Source organism: Podarcis raffonei, chromosome 16 (genome assembly GCF_027172205.1).
Source record: "Podarcis raffonei isolate rPodRaf1 chromosome 16, rPodRaf1.pri, whole genome shotgun sequence".
Taxonomy (NCBI): Eukaryota; Metazoa; Chordata; class Lepidosauria; order Squamata; family Lacertidae; genus Podarcis; species Podarcis raffonei.
In genome coordinates, this window is record NC_070617.1 from 32,460,715 (window position 1) to 32,483,095 (window position 22,381).

General features: G+C 45.1%; 1 protein-coding gene across 17 annotated transcripts in view; it reads right to left on the bottom strand.

Moving 5' to 3' along the window:
* The window catches only part of FBRSL1 (fibrosin like 1), a 775,633-nt gene that overhangs the window by 420,013 nt on the left and 333,239 nt on the right, over positions 1–22,381 (bottom strand). For 14 of the 17 annotated variants that reach the window (XM_053368547.1, XM_053368552.1, XM_053368549.1 and 11 more), the window contains exon 3: positions 7,558–7,659. The exons of 1 other annotated variant lie outside the window; for it this stretch is intronic. In XM_053368547.1, coding sequence (XP_053224522.1) covers positions 7,558–7,659 — 102 coding nt within the window. Of the gene's footprint in view, positions 1–740; positions 786–7,557; positions 7,660–22,381 lie in introns of those variants that run through there. 2 more of the 17 variants (XM_053368563.1, XM_053368562.1) reach the window with 1 other exon arrangement.

Here is a 22,381-nt window from a genome sequence, read left to right on the forward strand (position 1 = left end):
GGTTTCAAAGCCGATGTTTTACAAGCAGCTATGGCAAGTTATTTCATTTATAATAAGATGCAATGTAGGTATTTTTGCACTGTGTGTCTGGGAGAAAGCAAAAAAGCAAAACAAAAGGGAATGTGATTTAGTGTGCAAATGCAAGCTCCACTAAATTCAAGTCTGTGCTTAGGTATCAAGAAATATACCCAAATAAAATGTTGACACAGCTTTCAATCAAGTACCTTGCGTAGGAAGCAGAGAGTTGCATCCAACAAAGTTGCCCCAGTCTTGACAACTGGCTGTTTATATCTGAAGCACCCTCCTAAAATTCACTTGCAATATGGCCAATTTGCACTAATCCCAGAGGAGTGCCCTACATGACAAACCACATCCCACCCGCTAGGTATATGCCTAGGAACATAAATAAATGAAGTGGCCCTTATTTTACTTTTATATTTTCTTGTTAACTATGTATCCTACCTTTCCACCAAATGTCGGACAAAGTACCTAAGAAGGGTGGTCAATGCAGTGCCTTCCAGATGCTGTAGACTACAACTCCCATCATCTGTGACCACTGGCCACTGAGCAGATGGGAGCTGTAGTCTACAACAGCTGAACGGCACCATGTTGGCTATCCCTGCCAGAAATAATATAGTTGAGGGGACATCATACATTTTAAGCTTCTTCCTCTTTTCTCTTCCCTCATCCAACTTTAAGCTACAAGCTCCATGGAGAAGATGCTTTTTTCTTAGTCTTACCTTTGCAAAATTCCATTTAGGAAAATTCATTCCGTGTTTTTTCCTCTCCAGGGGTGGCAGGTAGCTTATGCATTTTAAAGATCTTGTTGCATTGATATGTGACAGAGTTCAAACTTCCTGTCAGCCTACCCAGCCCAAGTCATGTCTCTGCTCTGGGAATTTAGCTTTCTAAGCAATGGAGATACACAGCAAGTCTTCCCTCCAGACCATACCCGCTTTAAATTGAGGATCTGCGGCTAGGAGGATGAGATCCCCTACACAGAAGGGCTTTTCTTTTCCCCATGGCCATGCAGACACAGTCCCTCTCCCATGTTTCCAGAGGAATATCGGCTGACATGTCAAGCGTCAGGAATGCATCAAAAACTTAGCCGCGCTCAGAGTTCAGGGCCTGACCTTGGAAACCACAAGAGATGGGGCAGCCCCTGTTAGTGTCTTCACACTTAGGAAACTCTGAAATGTCATTTCTCTACTTCAGTTCATGTGCGTGAACAAACAAAAGAAGCCACGCAATGTTGCTATCCTTGGCAAAACATACAACCCTTTCTCCTCGGCCACTCTAAAGTGAAAGGGAATTTAAAGCGCTGGGAAGTATATGACTCCTGGTTTTGAAAAATGAAAAGAAAAGAAAAGAAGGACAAAAAAACATGATGAAGTGGAGGGGATGGTCAGGGAGAAGAAAACTACTAATGCATTGTGAGTGATCCCTGGAGGGAGAAGCTCAGGTAGGGTGAGGCCTAGTCTTCTGAGGCTCAGACCCAGCCCAGGCCACACCTATGCCATACACCTAAAGCACTATTGTGGCACTTTAACAGTCATGGCTTCCCCTAAAGAATTCTGGGAGTTGTAGTATGATAAGGGGTGCCTATTCCCCTCACATAGGGTTGCCATATTTGAAAAACTGAGCTTTTAGGAAACCACCATAATTGTTGACCTTTTTTTAACGCCCTCACAGAGCTGCAGTTCTCATAGTTACAATATTTAACAATCAGTCCCTCTTCCTAAGGAACTCTGGGAATTGTTGCTCTGTAAGGAGCTCTGTAAAGTGAGATATGGGGTGGGGGTCCAGAGCCCCTCACACTATCGCTCTCTCTTTTTCACAGACAAACAGCCAGCCAGCCATTCACACTTTCCCAATTATTTCGCCTTCTATCTTCTCCACCTCCTAAACCCCCTGTAACCTAAGAGGTCCTGTATCAAGGCATCATTGTTAAATAAGAATTTAAACCTGAGCCATTAAAGTGGAGGATGATTTCTTATAATTTCTGGTTTCCACTCCTTCGCCGCCAGGTAGATTTCTCCTTACCCCCAATAACATTTTTAAAAGTCACTTCATCCAACCTGACGGAAGAGAGCTAGGATGAGTGAAAGAAAAAGAGCCTAAAATGGAGTCTGTGAATTCTGACTTTTTTTATTATTTTTAAAACGTTAAATAAACACCCGGCACTCTTATCTATGTCTCCATCCATCCATCCAAAGTGGCCAACACCTCTTGCAACATATTTCCTAATCAGCTGGTATTTACGGTTGATATTTTATATTTCCAATTTCCCCCTCAGGGCTCATGAGAACGCTGCACACCTGCCAACCTTTTCGACTGGGTCCATAATTGCCAATTTGCTCTTTGCCTTAGTATATCACTCAATTTAGCCCTTGCTGTGCCCTGCATACATCCTCATTCATCTAGATGCCCCCCATGACAATTAGAGTGTTAGCTTCAGCTAACTAGGGCAACTATTCTACTAGGGCTGGGAGACAATTATTAGTCTATTTTCCCATCTTGGGGGCAACAAAATTGAGAATCCATGACAATTACATCCAGCAATTCCACACTCAGCGGCTGCCTTCTCTTCCTTTCTCTCCCCTTCCCCATCTTCCATACATTTCAAATTAACGCAGCTCTACCACCACATTCAAATGTTCTGTGTTTGTGGGGAATGAGGGTCCTATTTAAATGATAATGAGGAACGATCCATTCAATTTAGTGACGGAGAAAATCCATTAAAAAACGCAGGCAGTTCTTAAGCTGATGGGTCAAGAAAAAGATAAACCCTTTTTTAAAAGCCATTATGTACGGCTCTGTGTGGATTTTTTACACTGTTCAGGACATCAGGAAAGATTAGGACAATTATGGAACAAGGAGCAGGGAGGGAGGGGTGGGAGGCAAAACAGAACACCCTCTTTCCCTCCCGGGACCACCCCAAACCTCCCTCTATTTAATTTCAATCAAAATAAAGCACAGGAATATTCTGTCTTTTAATTCTCTCTTAATACCATGGGCCTAACTGTGAGGAAGAGGATTTTTTGTTGTTGTTTTACGTTTTCGTAAAAGTAGCTGGTGGTTCTACCAATACATTGGATAATATTTTAACCACGTGTCATAGGGACTAAAAAGGGATTTTTGCATAGGTGTGGCAAGTTGCTGACAAGAACACAAGGGCAAAAGAAGAAAGAGCAGTGCTAAATCAGACCAAAGGCTCATCCTGTTCTACCTCTCCTGTTAGAGGCAGCAATGCTTCTGGAGGCTTCACCCGGGGCAAAAAACCTGGCTAGTGCCCCTCTCCCCGTAGTTACGGCTCTGGCTTCTGAATACCAGTTGCTGGAAACAGAGTGCTGTTGAACTCAGAACTTGCTTGCAAGCTTCCTTTAAGAATCTGGTTGGTCACTGTGAGAACAGGATGTTGGACTAGGCGGGCCTTTGGCTTGATCCACCAGGCTCCTTTTATGTGCTGATGGACAATGGTCAGAGGCGGTAGAAGCTGCAGCCCAACAGTTCCCCATCTTTGGTCGACTCTGACTAGCAACAACTGTCCAAGGTCTAAGGCAGACACCATTCTCAGCCCCGATACCCAAGACTCTTTAACTGAGGAGCAAGGCACCTCTTCCAGTCTGGGTGGGGCCACATTCCTTTCTGGGCAAACAAAAGAAAGGACTTATTCATACAGTGCACATGGAACTCACTACCACAAGATAGAGTGATGGCCACCAAACTGGATGGTTCCAAAAAAGGATTAGACAGATTCATGGGGAGAAAACTGTCCATGGTCCCTAGCCACAGATCCTTGGGATCACAAGTAGGGAAAGTGCTGTTACACTCGGGTCCTACTTTAGGCCTTGCAGAAGCAGCTAGTTGACCACTGTGAGAAAAGGACTCAGGACTAGATGGGCCTCTTGCCTGATCCAGCAGAGCTTTTCCTAAGATATGGTGCTAAAATAAATTAATGAGGACCCAATTATTGAAAAGGAGGAAAGAGATCGGAAATGGACATTTTAGGGCAAGTTCTATCTATTCTAGGCCAACTTGTTTTGAACATCTGGTTTTTCTTGATACTGTACTTTTTAATGTGTGTTTTATATTGTTTTACGTGAGCCATGTCGCTGTTTTGGTGATTAAGTGCTATGCTGCCAAGGAGTGTGGTGGAGTCTCCTTCTTTGGAGGTCTTTAAGCAGAGGCTTGACAACCATATGTCAGGAGTGCTCTGATGGTGTTTCCTGCTTGGCAGGGGGTTGGACTCAATGGCCCTTGTGGTCTCTTCCAACTCTATGATTCTATGATTCTATGATTCTATGATTCTAAATCCTGTAACATAAAACAAGATAAATCAATAGGCGTTTGTGGCCTGAATCAAGAAAAAAACCAACATTTAAAAAAAAATCCTTGAAGGGTGAGCACACTAAAGGTGACTAGGCTACTTAAAAATGTAAAATTGGTATTCCCAGGAGTGTTTGTGTGTCTTTGTTAGAGAGAAAGAGACACACAGAGAGAAGCGGACGGCGAAAATCTGTCTTTTCTATGGATGTTGTGCAGTACAGTGCCAGTATGTTAGCAGGGAAATTATGTGTGTGATGCGAGCATGTCCTGCAACATGCATGCACAGCCACCAGGGAATTTTGAGGGGGTTCAGCCCCCTCCTTGAAAATTTTGGGGGGCCCTCGGTCCCCCAGCCCTCCAGCAGATGGCACACCTGCTCACAAGCATATGTATATGAGTAGACAGAGGGACAGCCAAACTGCTGTGTTGCCATGATTCACCACTTCTGCTGCCACTGGAATGCCCCCTCTCACTGAAATTGTTGAGAGGGGCATGTTCCAGTGGCGGCAGAAGCAGGGGGGCAGGGGGGCCCTGCCTCCTGCGCTTCCGCCACCTGAGGCGGCTGCTTCACCCTACCTCATAGAATCATAGAATTGTGGGGTTGGAAGGGACCCCAAGGGTCACCCAGTCCAAACCTCTGCAATGCAGTAATCTCAGCACACGGTCCAATTTGGAACCATACTGGACCCTGCTTAGCTTTGCAAATCTGCTAGCTCTCTCTCTCTCTCTCTCTCTCTGTGTGTGTGTGTGTGTACACATGTATGTGCATACAGAACAACTTGTGGAGAGGGGGAGTGCATTTAGGTAGCTTTAACATAGGATTAAGCACACCCTCCCATCAGATGTCAAAGAAATAAACAACTACCTGATGTAAGCCCTGTTTAGGGAAGTTTTTAATAACTGATGTTTTAATGTATTTTTAATCTTTTGTTGGAAGCTGCCCAGAGTGGCTGGGGAAACCCAGCCAGATGGGCGGGGTATAAATAATAAAATTATTATTATTATTATTATTATTATTATTATTATTATTATTCACGTCTGCACATCCAAGATCAGAGGCAGCATGCTGGAACATTAAGGGGAATCCAGTCTATTATTACTATTATTATTATTCACGTCTGCACATCCAAGATCCAGCATGCTGGAACATTAAGGGGAATCCAGTCCAGTTCACCAGAGTCTGGAGCCCTACCAAGCCCAGGACCTCTAGAGACCAGGCCCTGAGGTAGTTGAAGACACAGCTTTCTGGTGGGCTTTTTCACTCCAAATGCATGCAATAGTTTATTCATTTATTTATTGCATTTCTATCCCACCTTTCTCCTCTAAGGAGCTCAGGGTGGAATGCATGGTTCTCCCCCTCCTCATTTAATCCCCAAAACAACCCTGTGAGGTAGGTTAGGCTGAGAGACTATGACTGGCCCAAGGTCACCCCATGAGCTTTGTGGCCAAGTGGGGATTTAAACCCCTGGTCTCCCAGGTCCTAGTCTGACACTCCAGCCACTACACCACCCTGGCTCTTTGTTCAGTTCGTTCCTTGTGGTATGGTCTCCACACTTCCTCTAAAATTTGTATCTCGCACATGCCCAAGTACCAACTGCTGAGGAACAGAATAGGGCTATTGTCTGTGGGCCTCCTAAACAGGGTGTTGGAATAAATACACCTTTTGGTGTGGGTGAGAGAGACAGAGGAAGAGGGAGGGAGAGAAGCCATTCAGTAGCTGCTGCATGCATAGTGTGGGTGAAGAGGAAACAATTGTTGTTTTAAGGGTGGGGGGACACACAACTGCATCAACAACAACCCAAACCCAAACCAATGCTGGATAAACAAAATCATTTACCCCAAAGATGCCAAATCCACCTCCCCCTTCCCCCTGCTCACTTTCCTTTCCGATTCACACGTTTTTTTCCCCTGGAATCAGATCAGAGGTACAGGGATGGGATTTCCCCACCCCACCCCTCTTATTTCTTCCCACACTACACAGGATGTTTATAGCACCCCATTCCTGCTCAAAACATGTAGAGTGAATTCCACACGCACACCCTACAACACCAACACCATCACATTTTGCTGTCAGAGCTGTCAAGCTGAATCCCGCTTTAATCTGCCAAAAGCACTTTTCTGCTGACATTTTTAATAAATACTTTCAGCTTTTAAACACATTTGTGGAAGCCATTTTGCCCCCTCCTCTCTCCCTTCCTCTTCTCCTCCTTCAGGAGAATGAGCTCTGAAAGCCTTAATAGCAAATACATTATGCTTATCAAAGGCTTCCTCCCCCTTCCTTTTTTGCATCCTGAAGCAGAGGTAGTGTTTTCAATTTTAAAGCTAAATTAACTGTCCAATTGAATTTGGCTGGTGTGAGCTGCTTTTTCCTGTGACAGGTTTTAGTTATGAAGCATATTTCACATTAATAGAACGGAACATGAAAACCCCACTCTCTCTGGAATGTAACCGTGGCTCACCATTGAAATGTTAAATTTAATATTTCAGACATGACTCGTGCCAGTGTTTGATTATTGTTCGTCATTTAAATCTCTCCTAACGGGGGAAGGTCCTAATTAGCAAAAAATCATGTTTTAATGAAGGCAAAATGCTAATTGCTAACACAAAAAAGCCTTCACATAAAATTATCCCAGCACTTCCATTGATTTCTTGGTGATTTAAAAAAAGTAAAAATAAAATAAAGAGCCCATTTGTGTGTTTATACACTTAGACATCGTTTTGCATTGAGTTTATCATAACATTTAATTCAAAAGCAGCGTTTCCAATCACCCCCTAACCCTGCCCCACTAATCACAATCTACCCCTGCCCCCAATTCAGAACAGGAGGCATCAAAAGAGGTGAGCTCACCCATGCAGCCCAGAATAATTGGAACAACAGTTGGTTGTTTTTTCAAGTACAAAAAACCACACAAACAATTTCAGGTACACCCCAGCCGCCGCCCCAACTCCCCCCCTCAAAGTAATCATCTTGAGCCATCTTTTGCTCCCAGGAAGCACAATTCCGTTTTGTTTTCCCTGCCTCTGATCTTTCACTTATCATACTATTTGCGCTATGATTATAGTGTTTGCAAGGGAGCTCAGCCACTTATGCCATAACACTCAATCATGACATGGGGGGCGGGGGGGAGAGAAAGTTATTACACAGTGACCTCTGGATGCCAACGTTTGTTCAGCGAGATTTATGAAATTGCCACAACACAGCGCCACCCGTTTCTCAGTGGTACTCACATCGCTGAGGCAGTCCCTGGAGCTGCTGAGCTGGGAGCTGGTGGCCTCCCGGATGCTGTCGTCCTCGCTGTTCCTGCCACTTCGCTTCATGGGGACTTTCATCTGCAGTGATCAAAAAACATCACCCCATTGAAACAGGTATTTTAGTAAATCCCTCTCAGTTCATTCACCACCAGTCAGCGCTGAAGCTCATCTGGGGTGCAAGGCACAGCCCCACCGTGTTCTTAAAGCAGTGGCAGGGTAACTTTTTCTCTCTCAATGGCTTACATGCTCTTTGGCAGGGGTCAGCAAACTTTTTCAGCAGGGAGCCAGTCCACTGTCCCTCAGACCTTGTGGGGGGCCGGACTGTATTTTGGAAAAAAAATTAATGAGCGAATTCCTATGCCCCACAAATAACCCAGAGATGCATTTTAAATAAAAGGACACATTCTACTCATGTAAAAACACCAGGCAGGCCCCACAAATAACCCAGAGATGCATTTTAAATAAAAGGACACATTCTACTCATGTAAAAACACACTGATTCCCGGACCATCCGTGGGCTGGATTTAGAAGGTGATTGGGCCGGATCCAGCCCCCGGGCCTTAGTTTGCCTACCCATGCTCTTTGGGGTAATTTCTTGGGGGCTGAAAGCCAGCAGTGGCTGTGGCTGGAGCCAATGGTGAGAGGAGCTGGAAAAAATGGTAGGAGGAACTGAAACTATAAAAAAAAGGGGGGGCGAGGAAAAAAAGGGCAGGACCAGTGCCAGAAGCCTAAAGAGCACATTTTCCCTCTTCCTGGCTGCCCCACATTTCTCTCCGCCTTATCACCTGCACCCAGTTAGGCCTAGGGCTGCATGAAATTAGGCCACGGGACACATATTGCCCTTGAGGCCACAGATTTTCTAATCCTTGTTCTAAACTATCGTAGAAGAAAAATGGGGGCAGTTGATTGTCTGAAAGGGACCTGTGGCCAAATGTCTCTTTGGGCAAACATATTATATTCTGTATATTTTTAATGACTTGCATGTGCTTTTGTAGGATTGTGTCAGTAAGGTATTGTAATTTTCTTACGTTCATTTTTAATATGCTGTAAGGCCCTTTGGAGAGTAAACGAAAGAAGTGTCTCCCAACATACACAATGACAACAAATAAATTGGGACCAGAAAAATAAATCGATACTGGTAAAATAATGCAGGTTTGTAACACAAATGTATTCATAAATAAAACTTAAGAGTAAAAGACTAAACAGTTTTTTTCAGTTGTCATTGGTGTATGAATGTGTACACACACATGCTTTTTGACATTCATACATTAATGAAAACTGAACAAGATTTTTTGGTCAAAATATGTTTGGTCTTTTGCATTTATATTTGTGTTTGGGGTTCTTAACAGAATCACAGAACTGTAGAGTTGGAAGGGATGGCAAGGGTCATCTATTCAAACCCCCTGCAGTGCATGAATCACAGCTTCATTGGAGGTTTCAAAACAGAGGTAGGATGGCCATCTTTCAGAGATACTTTAGCTGAACCAGTTTCCAAAGCATAGTCCACTGCAATAATCTAATCTGGAGCTTATGCGAGGATGGAGTCCAGTGGCCAAGTCATCTTAATCCAAAAAACAACAACAGCTGGCAAACTAGCAAGAGCTGGAAACAGGCAGTCTTGGACACAGATGCTGACCAAGCCTTCAGTAGCAGTACTGGATCCAAGAGTAACCCCAATCTAGGCACCTGCTGCTTCCAAGGAGGCACAGTCCTCTATCTAGAGCAAGCTGTCTCCTCAATTACTGGACCCAATAACTCAAATCCTATAATACCTCCATCTTGTCTAGATTCAGTTTGAATTTTTTGGCCAAATCCAGCCCATCACCACCTCCAGGCACCCATCTAGCACCTGAACCACCTCTCCTAATTCAGATGTTACAGAGAGAGTTGCATACTATTTGCATGTTGGTGACACCTCACTCCAAATCTCCTGAAGATATCTCATGACAGCTTCATATTGGTGTTAAATGGCATGTGACACAAGATGGATTCCTGTGGAATGCTACAGGGTAGTTCCCATGGCTCCAAGTAATACCCCCTATTGCTACTCTGGAGAAGCAACCATTAGAAGCTGAACCACCATAAAACAGTTGTGTATGCTTCGTCCCCACCTCACAGACTCCCTCCAGGAGCATACCATGGGCAGCAGTATCAAAATCTACAGAAGGGTGAGGGAGAATGAGCAGGGGATCACTCCTCCATCTTTCACCTGATGAAAGTGATCAACCAGGGTGACCAAGACACTTTTGGTGCCATGACCAGGCCTGAAGACAGATTGAAACAGGTCTAGATAACCCCTTTCCCACTGGGAGATCGTTGTTTAGGACTTCTGCGCCCAGGACCCTAAATGAGGGACACATCTCTACCTCCTTCCAGGAAGAGAACACCGTAGCCAACACACACCTGGAATGACCCGCTCAGTCAAGTTCCTTTGCCTAAATCTAGTAAGTCAAGATGGGCAGAACCCCTCTAAGAAATGTATTCACATCCTCACACCGTAACAATGGAAACTGATACAGTACAGCCAGACCCAATGATGCTCTGGATACCTTCTCCAGACTCACTCTGTGGCATCTAATTCTGCCCAGATCTGCATGGGCAGAATTACTACAGTATGTCTTCAAGGATGGAATAGCATTGCTGTACTGGCTAGATAAAGAAAGCTCACTCGCCATACAGAATAATATTGCTGGATGGCTACTAGAGGATGCAATGGTAGCAGAAAAGTAAGCTTTCCACACCACCATCAATAGGTGCAAGAATGTGCTGGGTCAAACTCAGACTGGAATTCGCACCAACTGTGCTCCTGCCATCGACCTTCCTTCTTTATCATGCACAGGTCTCTGGAGTACCATGGAGGTTTGCGTACAGCACAGCATCAGTGACGATACTCAGGCGCAATCATACTGATGGCCTTACACATCTCCTGGCTCCACAGTGGGATAAGGACATCGACAGGAGCACTAGCAAACACTGGATTTCTGAGGGGATATGTGCTGAGACCTTTTGTGGGAGTCATAGGGGGCACTGGTGGGAACGCTTGCGCTCACAGGCATCATGTTGATGACCATGGCATTACAGAGCTTTGCAACTGCATGTAAGTTTGTGGAGGAGACTCATTTAACAAAGCCAACAGCTCTCTGCTGCTTTATCAGGTCTCCTAGCCCACGGATTGTGATGCTAGCCTAACCACCCTAACATCTCCTTTGAGATTAGACAATACTTAAAACAGCAGTACCTCATTTTTCATATATTCAAACCCTGTTTATCACACAGGATGCTGCGGCCTTATACCAAATCAGACTATTTGTCTGGCAGTGGATTTCAAGCAGCCAGTCTCTTGCATGCCCTGCTAACTAAGATCCTTGTAATGGGAGAGGCCAGAGAATGAACCCAGGACCTTTGCAGGCAAACAGCATCCTCTACCACAGAGCTAAGCACTTTCTCCAATTTTCTAGTCCCTGGTGTATCGCTGTCCCTAATTTAACCCTGTCTTTGCCATTTGGAGACGCCTCCTTAGTGTGAGTTGCTAGAGTTGCTATCCTCCAGAACTCAGCTCCACCCCCACCAGTATTTAAATATTTGAGAGTGGGGTGGATGGGTGTGGATGCATTTTTGGCTCTAATGCGCCTGCATGTGCGTGAACATTAAGATAGCATGTCATACACAGCCTGACACTTTGCACACTGGGGAGGCTCGTAGTCAACTGCTGATAACAGGTTGTAGGGCAATTATGCTATTCCTGGCCTATTTTTAACTGAGACACATGCAGATGCAGACACACTGCCAACTTTTAATTCAGTAGAAGGACAGGCTGTTGCAGAATAAGTGAGTACAGGGTACTGAAAGAGAAGCTCAATCTTCATTTATGTGGAAGGGCTCACATAGTAATCCCTGGAAGAACAACAGAAACACTACAAAAGTGACAGCTATTTTCAGCACTGAAATGCTGGGGTGGGAGTTAGAACATTAGAAGGAAGATGCCTTATACCAAATTAGATCATTAGTCCCACTGGGCTCAGTTCTGTCTACACTAACTGGCAGCAGCTCTCTAAGGTCTCAGGCAGGGAGTCTTTCCCAGACCTACCTGGAGAAGCTGGGGGTCAAACCTCGGTTTTTCTGTATGCAAAGCTGGGACCCCATCACTGAACTATGCCTGAAATACAGTGGCTTGCCTAAGGCTACCTACTAAGTTCATCACCATGGTGTGAATTGAAATAGGAAAACTGGGGCAGAGCATATGCTTTGTCTGCAGAAGGTCCCAGGTTCCATCTCAGGCAACCCTGCCTCAAATCCCAGAGAACTGCTGTCAGGCAGTATAGGTAATGCTGCATTAGATGACATATAAGAAATAAAGTTTCAAGACACAGATTCAAAATGTATGCATGCACCTCAGCCCTGCCTGTCCTATGCACAGAACCTACACACTTTGAAGGTATGAATGGGGTTCCAGAGCACTAACTGCAAGCTCCACGCATGCACACGCCCACACACCAGCTCCTCTGCAAAGATGGAACTTTGAATTACTTCAAAGCTATCGGTAAACATGGCTGAGTGCAAAGTTGCTTGCAACTGAGAAGCCTCCATATCACACTTCCTTCTCAACAGCATCATATGGACTTGTCCTCTGTCTTGGTTTATGGCAGCTTCCTATGTATATATATCCACAGAAGAGAGGAAGAAAGTTATGCATGTAAAACTGGCATGGGACAGAAATAGGCTCATCCATCTATACCTAATTAATCTCTCTCTCTCCCTCTCTCCCTCTCTCCTTCCCTCCACATACATATCTATATACATCTTTACACACGCATGCATGCACATGCACACACACACACACACTCACACTCACACTCACACACACACACACACACTAACTAACTAACTAACTAACTAACTAACTAACTAACAGGATGGATGGATTACCCTGTTCCATGACAGTTTTGCATGCATTCAATCATAAGTCATACAAAATGTGCATTTAAATCATATAAATTTCCCCCAGTACTGTATACACAATTTTGTACGCACTTTCCTCCAAAAGAAGCATTTTCTATTTCCCATGTCCCTCCTTACATATTTCTGGATATTTTTTCTACGCATCCTCCCTAAAATATTCATTTATACAGTGGTACCTCGGGTTACATACGCTTCAGGTTACATATGCTTCAGGTTACAGACACCGCTAACCCAGAAATAGTACCTCGGGTTAAGAACTTTGCTTCAGGATGAGAACAGAAATTGTGCTCTGGCGGTGTGGCAGCAGCAGGAGGCCCCATTAGCTAAAGTGGTGCTTCAGGTTAAGAACAGTTTCAGGTTAAGAACGGACCTCCGGAACGAATTAAGTACTTAACCCAAGGTACCACTGTATATGTATTCTCCTTGTGAAGCATGCATTAAAAAACAAGCAAACCCATCGTCACAAAAATCTGAAGAGGTGCTCCATCCAATCGATAACTGCATTATGATTTACCTCTATGTTTGGGAATGGGAAATTATAGGTCAGTTGACTTTAAAAATGTGGACCTGATGAAATTCTCCTCCGTCTTCATTAACTCATCAGCTGCTTTTATGGTTTTATTTCAATCAGATGACATGAGAAGGTGCTTTGGGGCAGGGCAGTCATCTCTTTGCTGTCTCTCCTCTTTCCAAAGTTTGCATACGAAAAACAACTGTGCATTTCCAATTCGCACACAGAAGTAAATGGAGAGAATCTGACCTAACAAGGTCTTGCGTGGGCAAGCAAATTAGAAGCATCACTGCTGCCATTAACCTTTCAGAGTAAATATCAATTATGAAAACTTGCTTCAGTACCTATGTCCCCTGTTTGCTGCCGTGAATTAAGAGGGTCATCAGCCTTTTCGACAGATCTTGTTCATTTACACCTGCTGCCTGCCAGCAGGGGAGCCCACACCCCCGCCGCCAGTGCACTGAGCCAACCTGCTTTAATTCATTGGTAATTATCTTAATGAGACACACGCAGGACTGAACTAGGAGGACAACTTGTTCTGCTAAATGGGATGTGCTGGTTTCGGTGGGTACCCCTTGGCACAGCTGGGTGTTGTAAATGAAGTTTGTTTCTTCAAAGCTGATCCTTGCTCGCTTGAAATTTGACAGATCTCCCTGTCATTTGGAGAAGGTCCCAGGTCCAACCTCTGACATATCCAAGTAGGGCTGCAAGAGAACCCTGCCTGAAACCCTGGAGAGCTGCTGTCTGTCAGTGTAGAAAATACCTAGCTGGATGGACCACTTGTCTGACTCACCAGAAGGCAGCTTCTTATTAGGGAAAGGGCTGTAGCTCCATGCAGTGGCCGAGCTTCAGGGGGCGGAGAGCAGGCGGGGGTGTGGCTGGCGTACGTCCTGGGGGGGGCATGGCACGTGTCCTGGGGCCGTGGCACGCCACCCGCAGGGGCGTGGTGTGTGTCCTGGGGGCATGGTGCACCACCTGCAGGGGTGTGGTGCCCAGCGTGGGGGGGGGGGCAGCAGGATCACGCTGCTGGGGGTGATGCGCTCCCCCCGCCCCCCCTCCTCGACCAGTTGCTCCATGGCAGAACCTGTTTTGCATGCAGATTCTCCCAGGTTCAGCACCCTCCTAATGTTTTTACATAGCACTTCTTTACATCCACTGCCACAATATTTAGTGATGGCCACCAACTTGGAAGGCTTCAATATAGTATTAAGCAAATTCATGGAGAATGAAGCCATCAATGTCTACTAACCCTGATGTTTGTGTTCTGCCTCCACCGTCGGAGGCAGTATGCCTCTGAGTGCCAGTTGCTGGAAATCACAAGGACTGCTGTTGTGCGCAAGTCCTTCTTTTGGACTTCCCATAAGCACTGGGTTGACCACAGTGAGAATAGGATGCTAGAGTATGATGGATCCAGGAGGGCAGTTATGTTCTTAACACCTACATAGTGTCTTTCAAGATTTGAACCAATTGGGCATAGGTTCTGGTCCTAGGCCCCTCACCTGCTATTCTATTTCGGTTCCACCTGGTGGCTCTAGCCTATAATATAAATATGTGGAAGGAAAACACATTGTACTACCTGAAACATTTTCACAAAGATGGACAACCCCTTTATTAATGAGATGCAAATTCAATTGGGAAATGTTCAAAAACAATTAAGGTCCTTTTAAACAAATACCTAGGATAGAAATGGAAAAAAATTGTGGAAGAAAATATAATGCCAAAAGGACTAATATCATATTTGTAGAAAACCATTATAGAGGTTCAATTTTGTCCACAGCAAAACTTGAGACGGTGGTGGGAAGTGAATTGGGATTTAGAAACTGAAGAAGATGCATGCAACAAACAGTGGACAAAAGCGCCATACAAAGCCAATAGAAAACAACCAGAGAAATAAAGCTTTAATGCAACCTTTGTGAACCTAGTGCCCTCCAAATGTTTTAGACTACAACTACTAATGTGAGTTGCAGTCTAACATATTTGGAGGGCACCATGCTAGAAAATAATGCTTTTTTACAGGGATGGGAACCCATGTCCCCAGATGTTGCTGGAGCACAACTCCCATCACGGCTGATCATTGGAGGCTGATGGAAACTGGAGTCCAACAACTGCAGGGCCAAAGATTGCCCAGGAATTCACGTGCAGGTGAATATAAGCAGATGTAGCTAGACTGAATTTTTCCTGGTCAATAAAATGAGTATCATCTGCTATTATCTCTGATTCAGGACCTCCTATGTGAACCAGAGGGGGAAACCGGCAAAGCTTGAACCGCTCCAACCTGCTCACAGGCTCCAGGTGCTTGTGAGTAATCCCAAGCCACCGTGCCAGCCAAGAATCATGAACCACATGCCACTGGATATCATGTCCCGTGATTAAACATCATAACTCATTCCAGCCATAACTTCTGCTCGTTATGTTCTAGCTTTCCTTTTCCTTTCCTGCCATGGCTCTTTGTTCTTCCCTGAACAGTAATTTTTTATTTTATTTTATTTATTTATTTGGAGTGGATTGGGAAGGACAGGCAAGGACAGGAAATGGAAAAGTGTTTTCACCCTGAAAACCCAGTCCCCCTTCCTTAGCACTATGTATGAGTATCTCTGCCTCCACCACCACCTGACTTCCATTTCATCCAAACAGCTCGACTCTCCGGTTAAAGCAAGAGTCTCCTCCCAGGTCCCAGGTCATCAGAAAGATTATTTTTATTTAGGGTTGCATCTATTTTCAAATTGCAAGCATTCCCCCACCCCCACCCCCTTTGCTCATTATTAATAAATACACTTCAATTTATCAAAAGCTCCCTTTCGAGTGCTACTGGGAGCCCTGGGGCAAAAGGAGACAAATTCTTTTCTTAAGTTGTTCTGAAAGGTGCTGGGCTCAGCGACCCTCACCCCCATTAACCTACCAAAGCTAGTTCACTCCTACTGGGAGCTCTGCAGCTTGCACAGCGGCAAACTCAAACTGATCTTGTGCCATCTCAATATATTTGTTCATTATCTTGCGCACACACAGAAGCATTTGGAAATGTACTTGGGGCACAGGCCAAATTGAATCATCTGCCTTCATTTTCTACACGATCTGAAGCTACAGCTGCTACAACAGGCTGTGGGATTTCTTCCCCCACCCCAATTTCTCCCTCCCTGACCCCCCTCCATCTCTCTCTTAAAGCCACATCCATCTGTTTTTGCTTGTTTTTTTAAGCACTTTATAAAGTTTGATTCTTAGCATACATTTTTTTTAAAAAAAGTATCACAATTAAAACTTCAGGAAGATTCCTTTTTGTTTTGCAGCAGAAAGGGGAGAGAAAAGAAGCAGGTGAGGGAAACTGTGTGCCTGCCCCCATGAGATAATCCATATGCAGAATCCTTGTACTGCAAAGTTTACAAAGGAGAGGAGTACAAAATGTGTACTGGATGCTTCCAGGCGGTGCATTTTTCTCCAACTATTGTTGTAGGGGCAAACGTTGTTGGATTATTATCATCATGCTCATTATCATTTAATTTATTACATGCACTTCACCCTAAGATCCCAGGGTGGGTTGCAGCATTAAAACTCAACATTATACAACACAGTATTTAAAAGTAAAAAAATAAAAAATAAAAATAGTTACAGAAATAAGCTGGGTCCGAAAAAAATACACCTCAAGCCAGAAACCAAGGCAAAGAGGTGCATGTTCACCTAGAAGCTGCTTAATGAAGGTGCTAGAGGTACCTCTGCAGGGAGTGATTTCCACAACTTAGGGGCTGCTTCAGAGAAGGCCCTCTCCTGGGGCCCCACCTCCACAAGCTTCTGAAGGTAGAGGAGACTCCCAAGAGGAACTCTGCCAATCTGGCTCTGTAGGGAAGGAAGTGCTCTCTCAGGTATCTGGGGCCTGAGTTTTGGGGCTTTGAACACTACTGCAAGCATCCTGAATTGGGCCCAGAAACAAATGGAAACTAGAGTAGCTGTTTCATGAGATCGAAATGGAACTCCAGCCAGTAATCTGGCTGCAGCACTTTGGACCAATTGAAGTGTCTGAGTCTTTTCCAAGGGCAGCCCCACCCAGAGCACAATGCAGTAATCCAGTTTGGAAGTCGACAGCTCCTGACATCTCAGATCACTGCTCATGCTAGCAGGGGCTGACTCGTGTATATAGTCATAACATTTCCCAAGAGTCACAAATGGGACTAAACCAGGGGTCGGCAAGGTTTACCTTGCCTGGACTGGTTCACTCCAGCGGAGATCCCTCTGTGGGCTAGATCACGTGCGCGCACGCCAGTGATTTCCAGTGTCTGTGCAGACGTGATTTCCGGCACCATGGAAGCGAGTCCCCGCGCTGTGCGGGGACTCGCCAAGTGGGCGGCTTGGTTTGGGGGCGACTCGTGGGCCGGTTAAATGACCCCTGTGGGCCGCTTGTGGCCCATGGGCCTTAGGTTGCTGACCCCTGGACTAAATATAGGAAGAGCCCTGCTGAATCTTATCTATGCCAGGTAGAATACAAGGAAGGGTACAGCATTTGCTTTGCACTCAGAAGGCCCCAAACTCAGTCCCTGCCCTCTCCAGGTAGGCATGGGAGAGGCCCCTCCCTGACGGAGAGCTACTGCCAGTGAGTTGAAACCAGGGAAGAAGAACCTGTGGCCCTCCAGATATTGCTGTATTACAGCCAGAACCAGTCCACCCATAAGGTGAGGTGAAGCAGCCGCCTCAGGTAGCAGAAATGCAAGAGGTGGTGCTCCACATGGCCAACTACTTCCACTGCTGGTGAGGAGGCCGCGTTCCAGCACACGGTGTTGCCGCCCGTCTTCCCTGTCCCCGGGGGAGAAACTGAGTGGCAATGCTTGGAGAAGAGCCCCAGCGCACACCAAGTTGGGTGAGAACTGGGGCATTCCTGTGAGCCATGTTGCGGATCAGCTTCCTACCACCTAGGAGAGAAGCCAAGTAGTAATACTTAGAGGAGCATTCTGGCTCCCATTGAGTTTAGCGAGAGCAGGAACATGGCGGCAGAAAAGGGCAGGTGTGGTGGTGGGGGGCAGGAGGCAGCAATTCCTGTTTCGCCTCAGGTGATGAAACGGAACAGGCTGTCCCTGACTACAACTTCCATCAACCTTGACCACTGGCCATGGTGTCTGGGGCTGATGGGAGTTGGGAGTCCGACAATATCTGATGGGCCAATGGTTCCCCATGCCTGGTCTAGACAATACTGAGCTAGGTGGAGCAGCAGCCTGACTCCATATAAGCAGCTTCCAATGTTCCTGATCAGCTCCCATAGCGACCAACCAGCAAGATCTCCTGATGGGGAACTGGTATTTAGAGGCATACTGCCTCTGATATTGGGGGTAACATAGCCACTGTGACTTGTAAAAGGGAAAGGGAAACGTTCTGGGGGGACGCAGGGGTATGCATACCCCTAAACATTTTGTGAATCTTTGTACTTTTGTCCATTTACTGTATTTATTTTCCCCAGTCTGAACTATAAAATGGTGAAAGTACCTCTAAACATTTTTTTAGAAAAAAAAGCACTGGGTAAAAGACCCCTGGACGGTTAAGTCCAGTCAAAGGAGACTATGAGGTGCAGTGCTCATCTTGCTTCAGGCCGAGGGAGCTGGTGTTTGTCCACAGACAGCTTTCTGGGTCATGTGGCCAGCAGGACTAAACCACTTCTGGTGCAACGGAACACCGTGATGGAAGCCAGAGTGCACACAAATGCTGTTTAATTAATAGCCTTACCTTCCTTTTAAAGCCATCCGAGCTGCGATAGTTGAACTACGCACTGTGTAAAGAAACACTTACTTTTGCTTCCTTCAAACCTCTCACCCTTTAGCTTCATTGGACGATCCCATATTCCAGTATTATGAAATTATTCCCCTGTCTACTTTTCCTTTTTGTGGGGTAATGCAGCCCCCAAGGCTGTCTTAAGAATATGTGGGGTGCAAAAATCTGCCCAGCACCCCCCCAGTTGCCCAGTCCCAGGCACGCAGGAGGGCGGAGCCGGCTAGCTTCCTCAGTTGCCCCCAAACTTGCGGTGCAAAGCTGCCTCCGACAGAAGGGCGGGCTCTTCCCCGGACTCGACTCTTGGGCCCCCAACTCTCGGCCTAGCACTTCTGACAGCCCAACGCCCGGGTGCCCCGCACCCCTAACACCTATGGGTAAGATGGCCCTGGAAGCTCCCATGCTTTTCTAACATTAGGAGATTTAAATACGCACCCCGTGTAGTAAATCATTACAAGTGCCCAGTCTACTTTAAAATATCTAGGAAATTAGGTGAAAGCCTATTGTGCAGGTGAAGTCATTAGAAGTGCACCCACAGTTGAGTCAGAAGATTTTGAGCAGGAGAGCTTTAAGTGGCAGACTATGCTCAGCTGATGTACAGAAGGTGCCAAAATTATAAATGCCTGTTCTTGCCAGAATGTGGTAAAAGTCAGTGAGCTGCCTTCATTTTTAAAGCTTGAAGCAAACAAAACCATTTGGCTTTATAAATGCATTTCTTTGACTCTTACAAAAAAAAAAAAAAGGACCTATGTATCAAAACAAGATGGAATCATATTGCATCTGACTTGTTTCCTTGAAAATCCAGCCCTAATGCATTCTAACAGAATTTATCTATCCCAAGCATACCTCATAATGAGATCAACTGGGAAAAATATCAGCCTTGTTTGTATATTTTATACGTGCTCTAACTTGGCAGTTTGGAGATTATGTATTCCCCAGGTCCCTCCTTAAATCGCTTCACACACTGCAATTTGATTTTCTTTGCTTGCCCTTTTCCACAATTTCTCCCCCTTACATTTCATTGAGTTCTGGCTCACAGGGCAACATTCCCTTTGAATTAAGGGTGCAATCTTTTTTCCTCTCAATAAGGATATGTGGCACGAAAAAGCAACGTTACGGTTTGAAGATTTTATGATTGAAAGAGGACTCTGGTGTGCGCATGCTTGCGTGGACGTTTGTTTTGTTTTAAATCCAATGAAAAGGCAAATCCTGCAATTCTAAGTAAGGTCTGTAGATGTGTGTGCCTTCTGATCTCACCAGTCAACAGGGATGTGCATCGTGCATGTTTGCAAACAAAGCGCACCTCACACCCAATTACTGTAGCAAAACACATGCATTGGACATAGGTGTCACGCAACGTGAGACTAATCTTTCTAAATTGATGGATCATGCAGCTGACAGTTAAATTTGCAAAAAAGGTGGTCATGGAGCTAAAGCCCTAGTACGCTGTCTGAGTGTGAAGTCAATGTAAACATTGCTTAATTCCCATAGAATGCAATGCATGGCCGGATGAAGTTATAGCAAGGTGAATGAAACCACTTTTTAAACCTCCAAAGGGAAAAAGAGAGACATTTAAACCATGAATTTGAATTCCAATTCTTTAAATAATGCACTTCCTGAACAAGAGTATAAAATAAGTGATTGGTGTAACAGCTCAACACCATGCTCACTTACAAATAAATAAAACAAACTAACTAGGAGCATGTGTCAAAAACTAGGATCATGTATGTTATGCATTTTTTGTTTTTTTATATTGTAAACTGTCCTGTGATCCTAGGATGAAGGGCAGTATAGAAATTAACTAACTAATATATCTCCCTGCTCTGCACCTTCTTGAGTGCTTTTACTGCATGGGAAATTGAGAGGTATTTGGACAGGTGTGTAGAAATCTATGGGTTAGAGTGGATGGCCTATTGTGGAAAAAAAGAGACTCACATCTATTGTTCCACTCATTTTTACCTCTGGCCATGCCCACTGCTAGTCTAGAAGGTTGCCCCTGAGTGAATATGGGCCTCAGGCTGAAAGGCGTCTGAAAATAGGCCTTAAACTGCTTCAAACCCATAACTAAGCATTATTTCACCCTGGTCAAAGACCTAGTTTGGCATCTCCCATGCACATTTGTGTACACACACACACACACACACACACACGGTGGGAGCCTCAATGGTGCTCCTCTGGAGGCTTCACCTGGAGCAAAAAAACTGGCTAGCTCCCACTCCCACCCCTGTAGCTACGGATCTGTCGAACATATTATGAAACACACAGCATTTAAGCTGCTTAAGGAAGTCCGGAGGCACAAGATGCACCCATCAAACATTTTGTTAAGAAAATTCCCAGGTGGGTGAAAAATTAGGACCAAAAAGAATTGGGATCTTCTGTGATAAATGATACAAGACAATCCAACTTTCCCACAGGAAACCACTTTTAAAAAGCCTCTTTATCCCATGTGTTTCCAGCTAAAAAGGCTCCCAGCGTGCCTTTACGATCAATAAAACAACAACAAGACAGTCTTTGCCCTCAGGCTTACAATCTAAAAGACACAACACAAAAGGGATAGGAAAAGGCTCTAGGTATCAAATACTGCCTCAGGGATTGGCGCCTGTGCAGAAGAGTGTGGTCTTGTAAATAAGTCCAAAGTTACTACAGTATTCTGTATAAATCTTTACTTGGTTGCCGAGTGTTAATGTTTCTGGGTCCAACAAGAGGCACCAAGAATGAAGAGTAGCTTTATAAAAAGAAGCTTTGGAGTAGCTTCTAAGACCCTCTGCTAGAACTGAAAATTTAGGCCAAAGGAATTGTCTGGATCACGTGAATCCAGGGCAAGTCTTCAAACTGCCAAGTCCTTAACATTAAGGGAGAGTCCGCAATTTACAAGCTCTATCCTTACACTGGGGGCTAGGGAAATAGGAACGGAAACTGCCTGCACAGTGGTACCTCGGATTACATTTGCTTCAGGTTACAGACTCCGCTAACCCAGAAATAGTACCTCGGGTTAAGAACTTTGCTTCAGGATGAGAACAGAAATCATGCTCCGACGGCCCGGCGGCAGCAGGAGGCCCCATTAGCTAAAGTGGTGCTTCAGGTTAAGAACAGTTTCAGGTTAAGAACGGACCTCCGGAACGAATTAAGTACCTGAGGTACCACTGTATTCACTTCATTTATGTGTCCCATGTTCAGAAATCAATCCAGCAAATACGATCAGTATCTGCCGTTGTTCTTCCTTTCAGTCCACAAATATGCAGTTGATTACATTTACTGCAGACACCCCATTTGAATTGTGTTTCCTTTTCACTGAAACGGATGAGGTGGAGTAACGTAATGACAACGTAATTATGCAAATCCCATAAGTTCCATGATTTTACCACAGTGGACTGCAAGATGACTTGTGCAGTTTTCAAGGGAAGATGAACTGTAGCAGAATGGAAGCAGTGACGCATAGAGGTTGGAGTGGAAAATGATGCCTTCTTACATCCCTACTGGGGACCGACAGGAGAAGGAAGGAAGGAAAGCTTTATCCCTCCTGCAACATCCCACCATTTTTCTAAGCTGGGGGCAGAGGAGGGGACTCCCCTCCTCTGGCAGTCCACT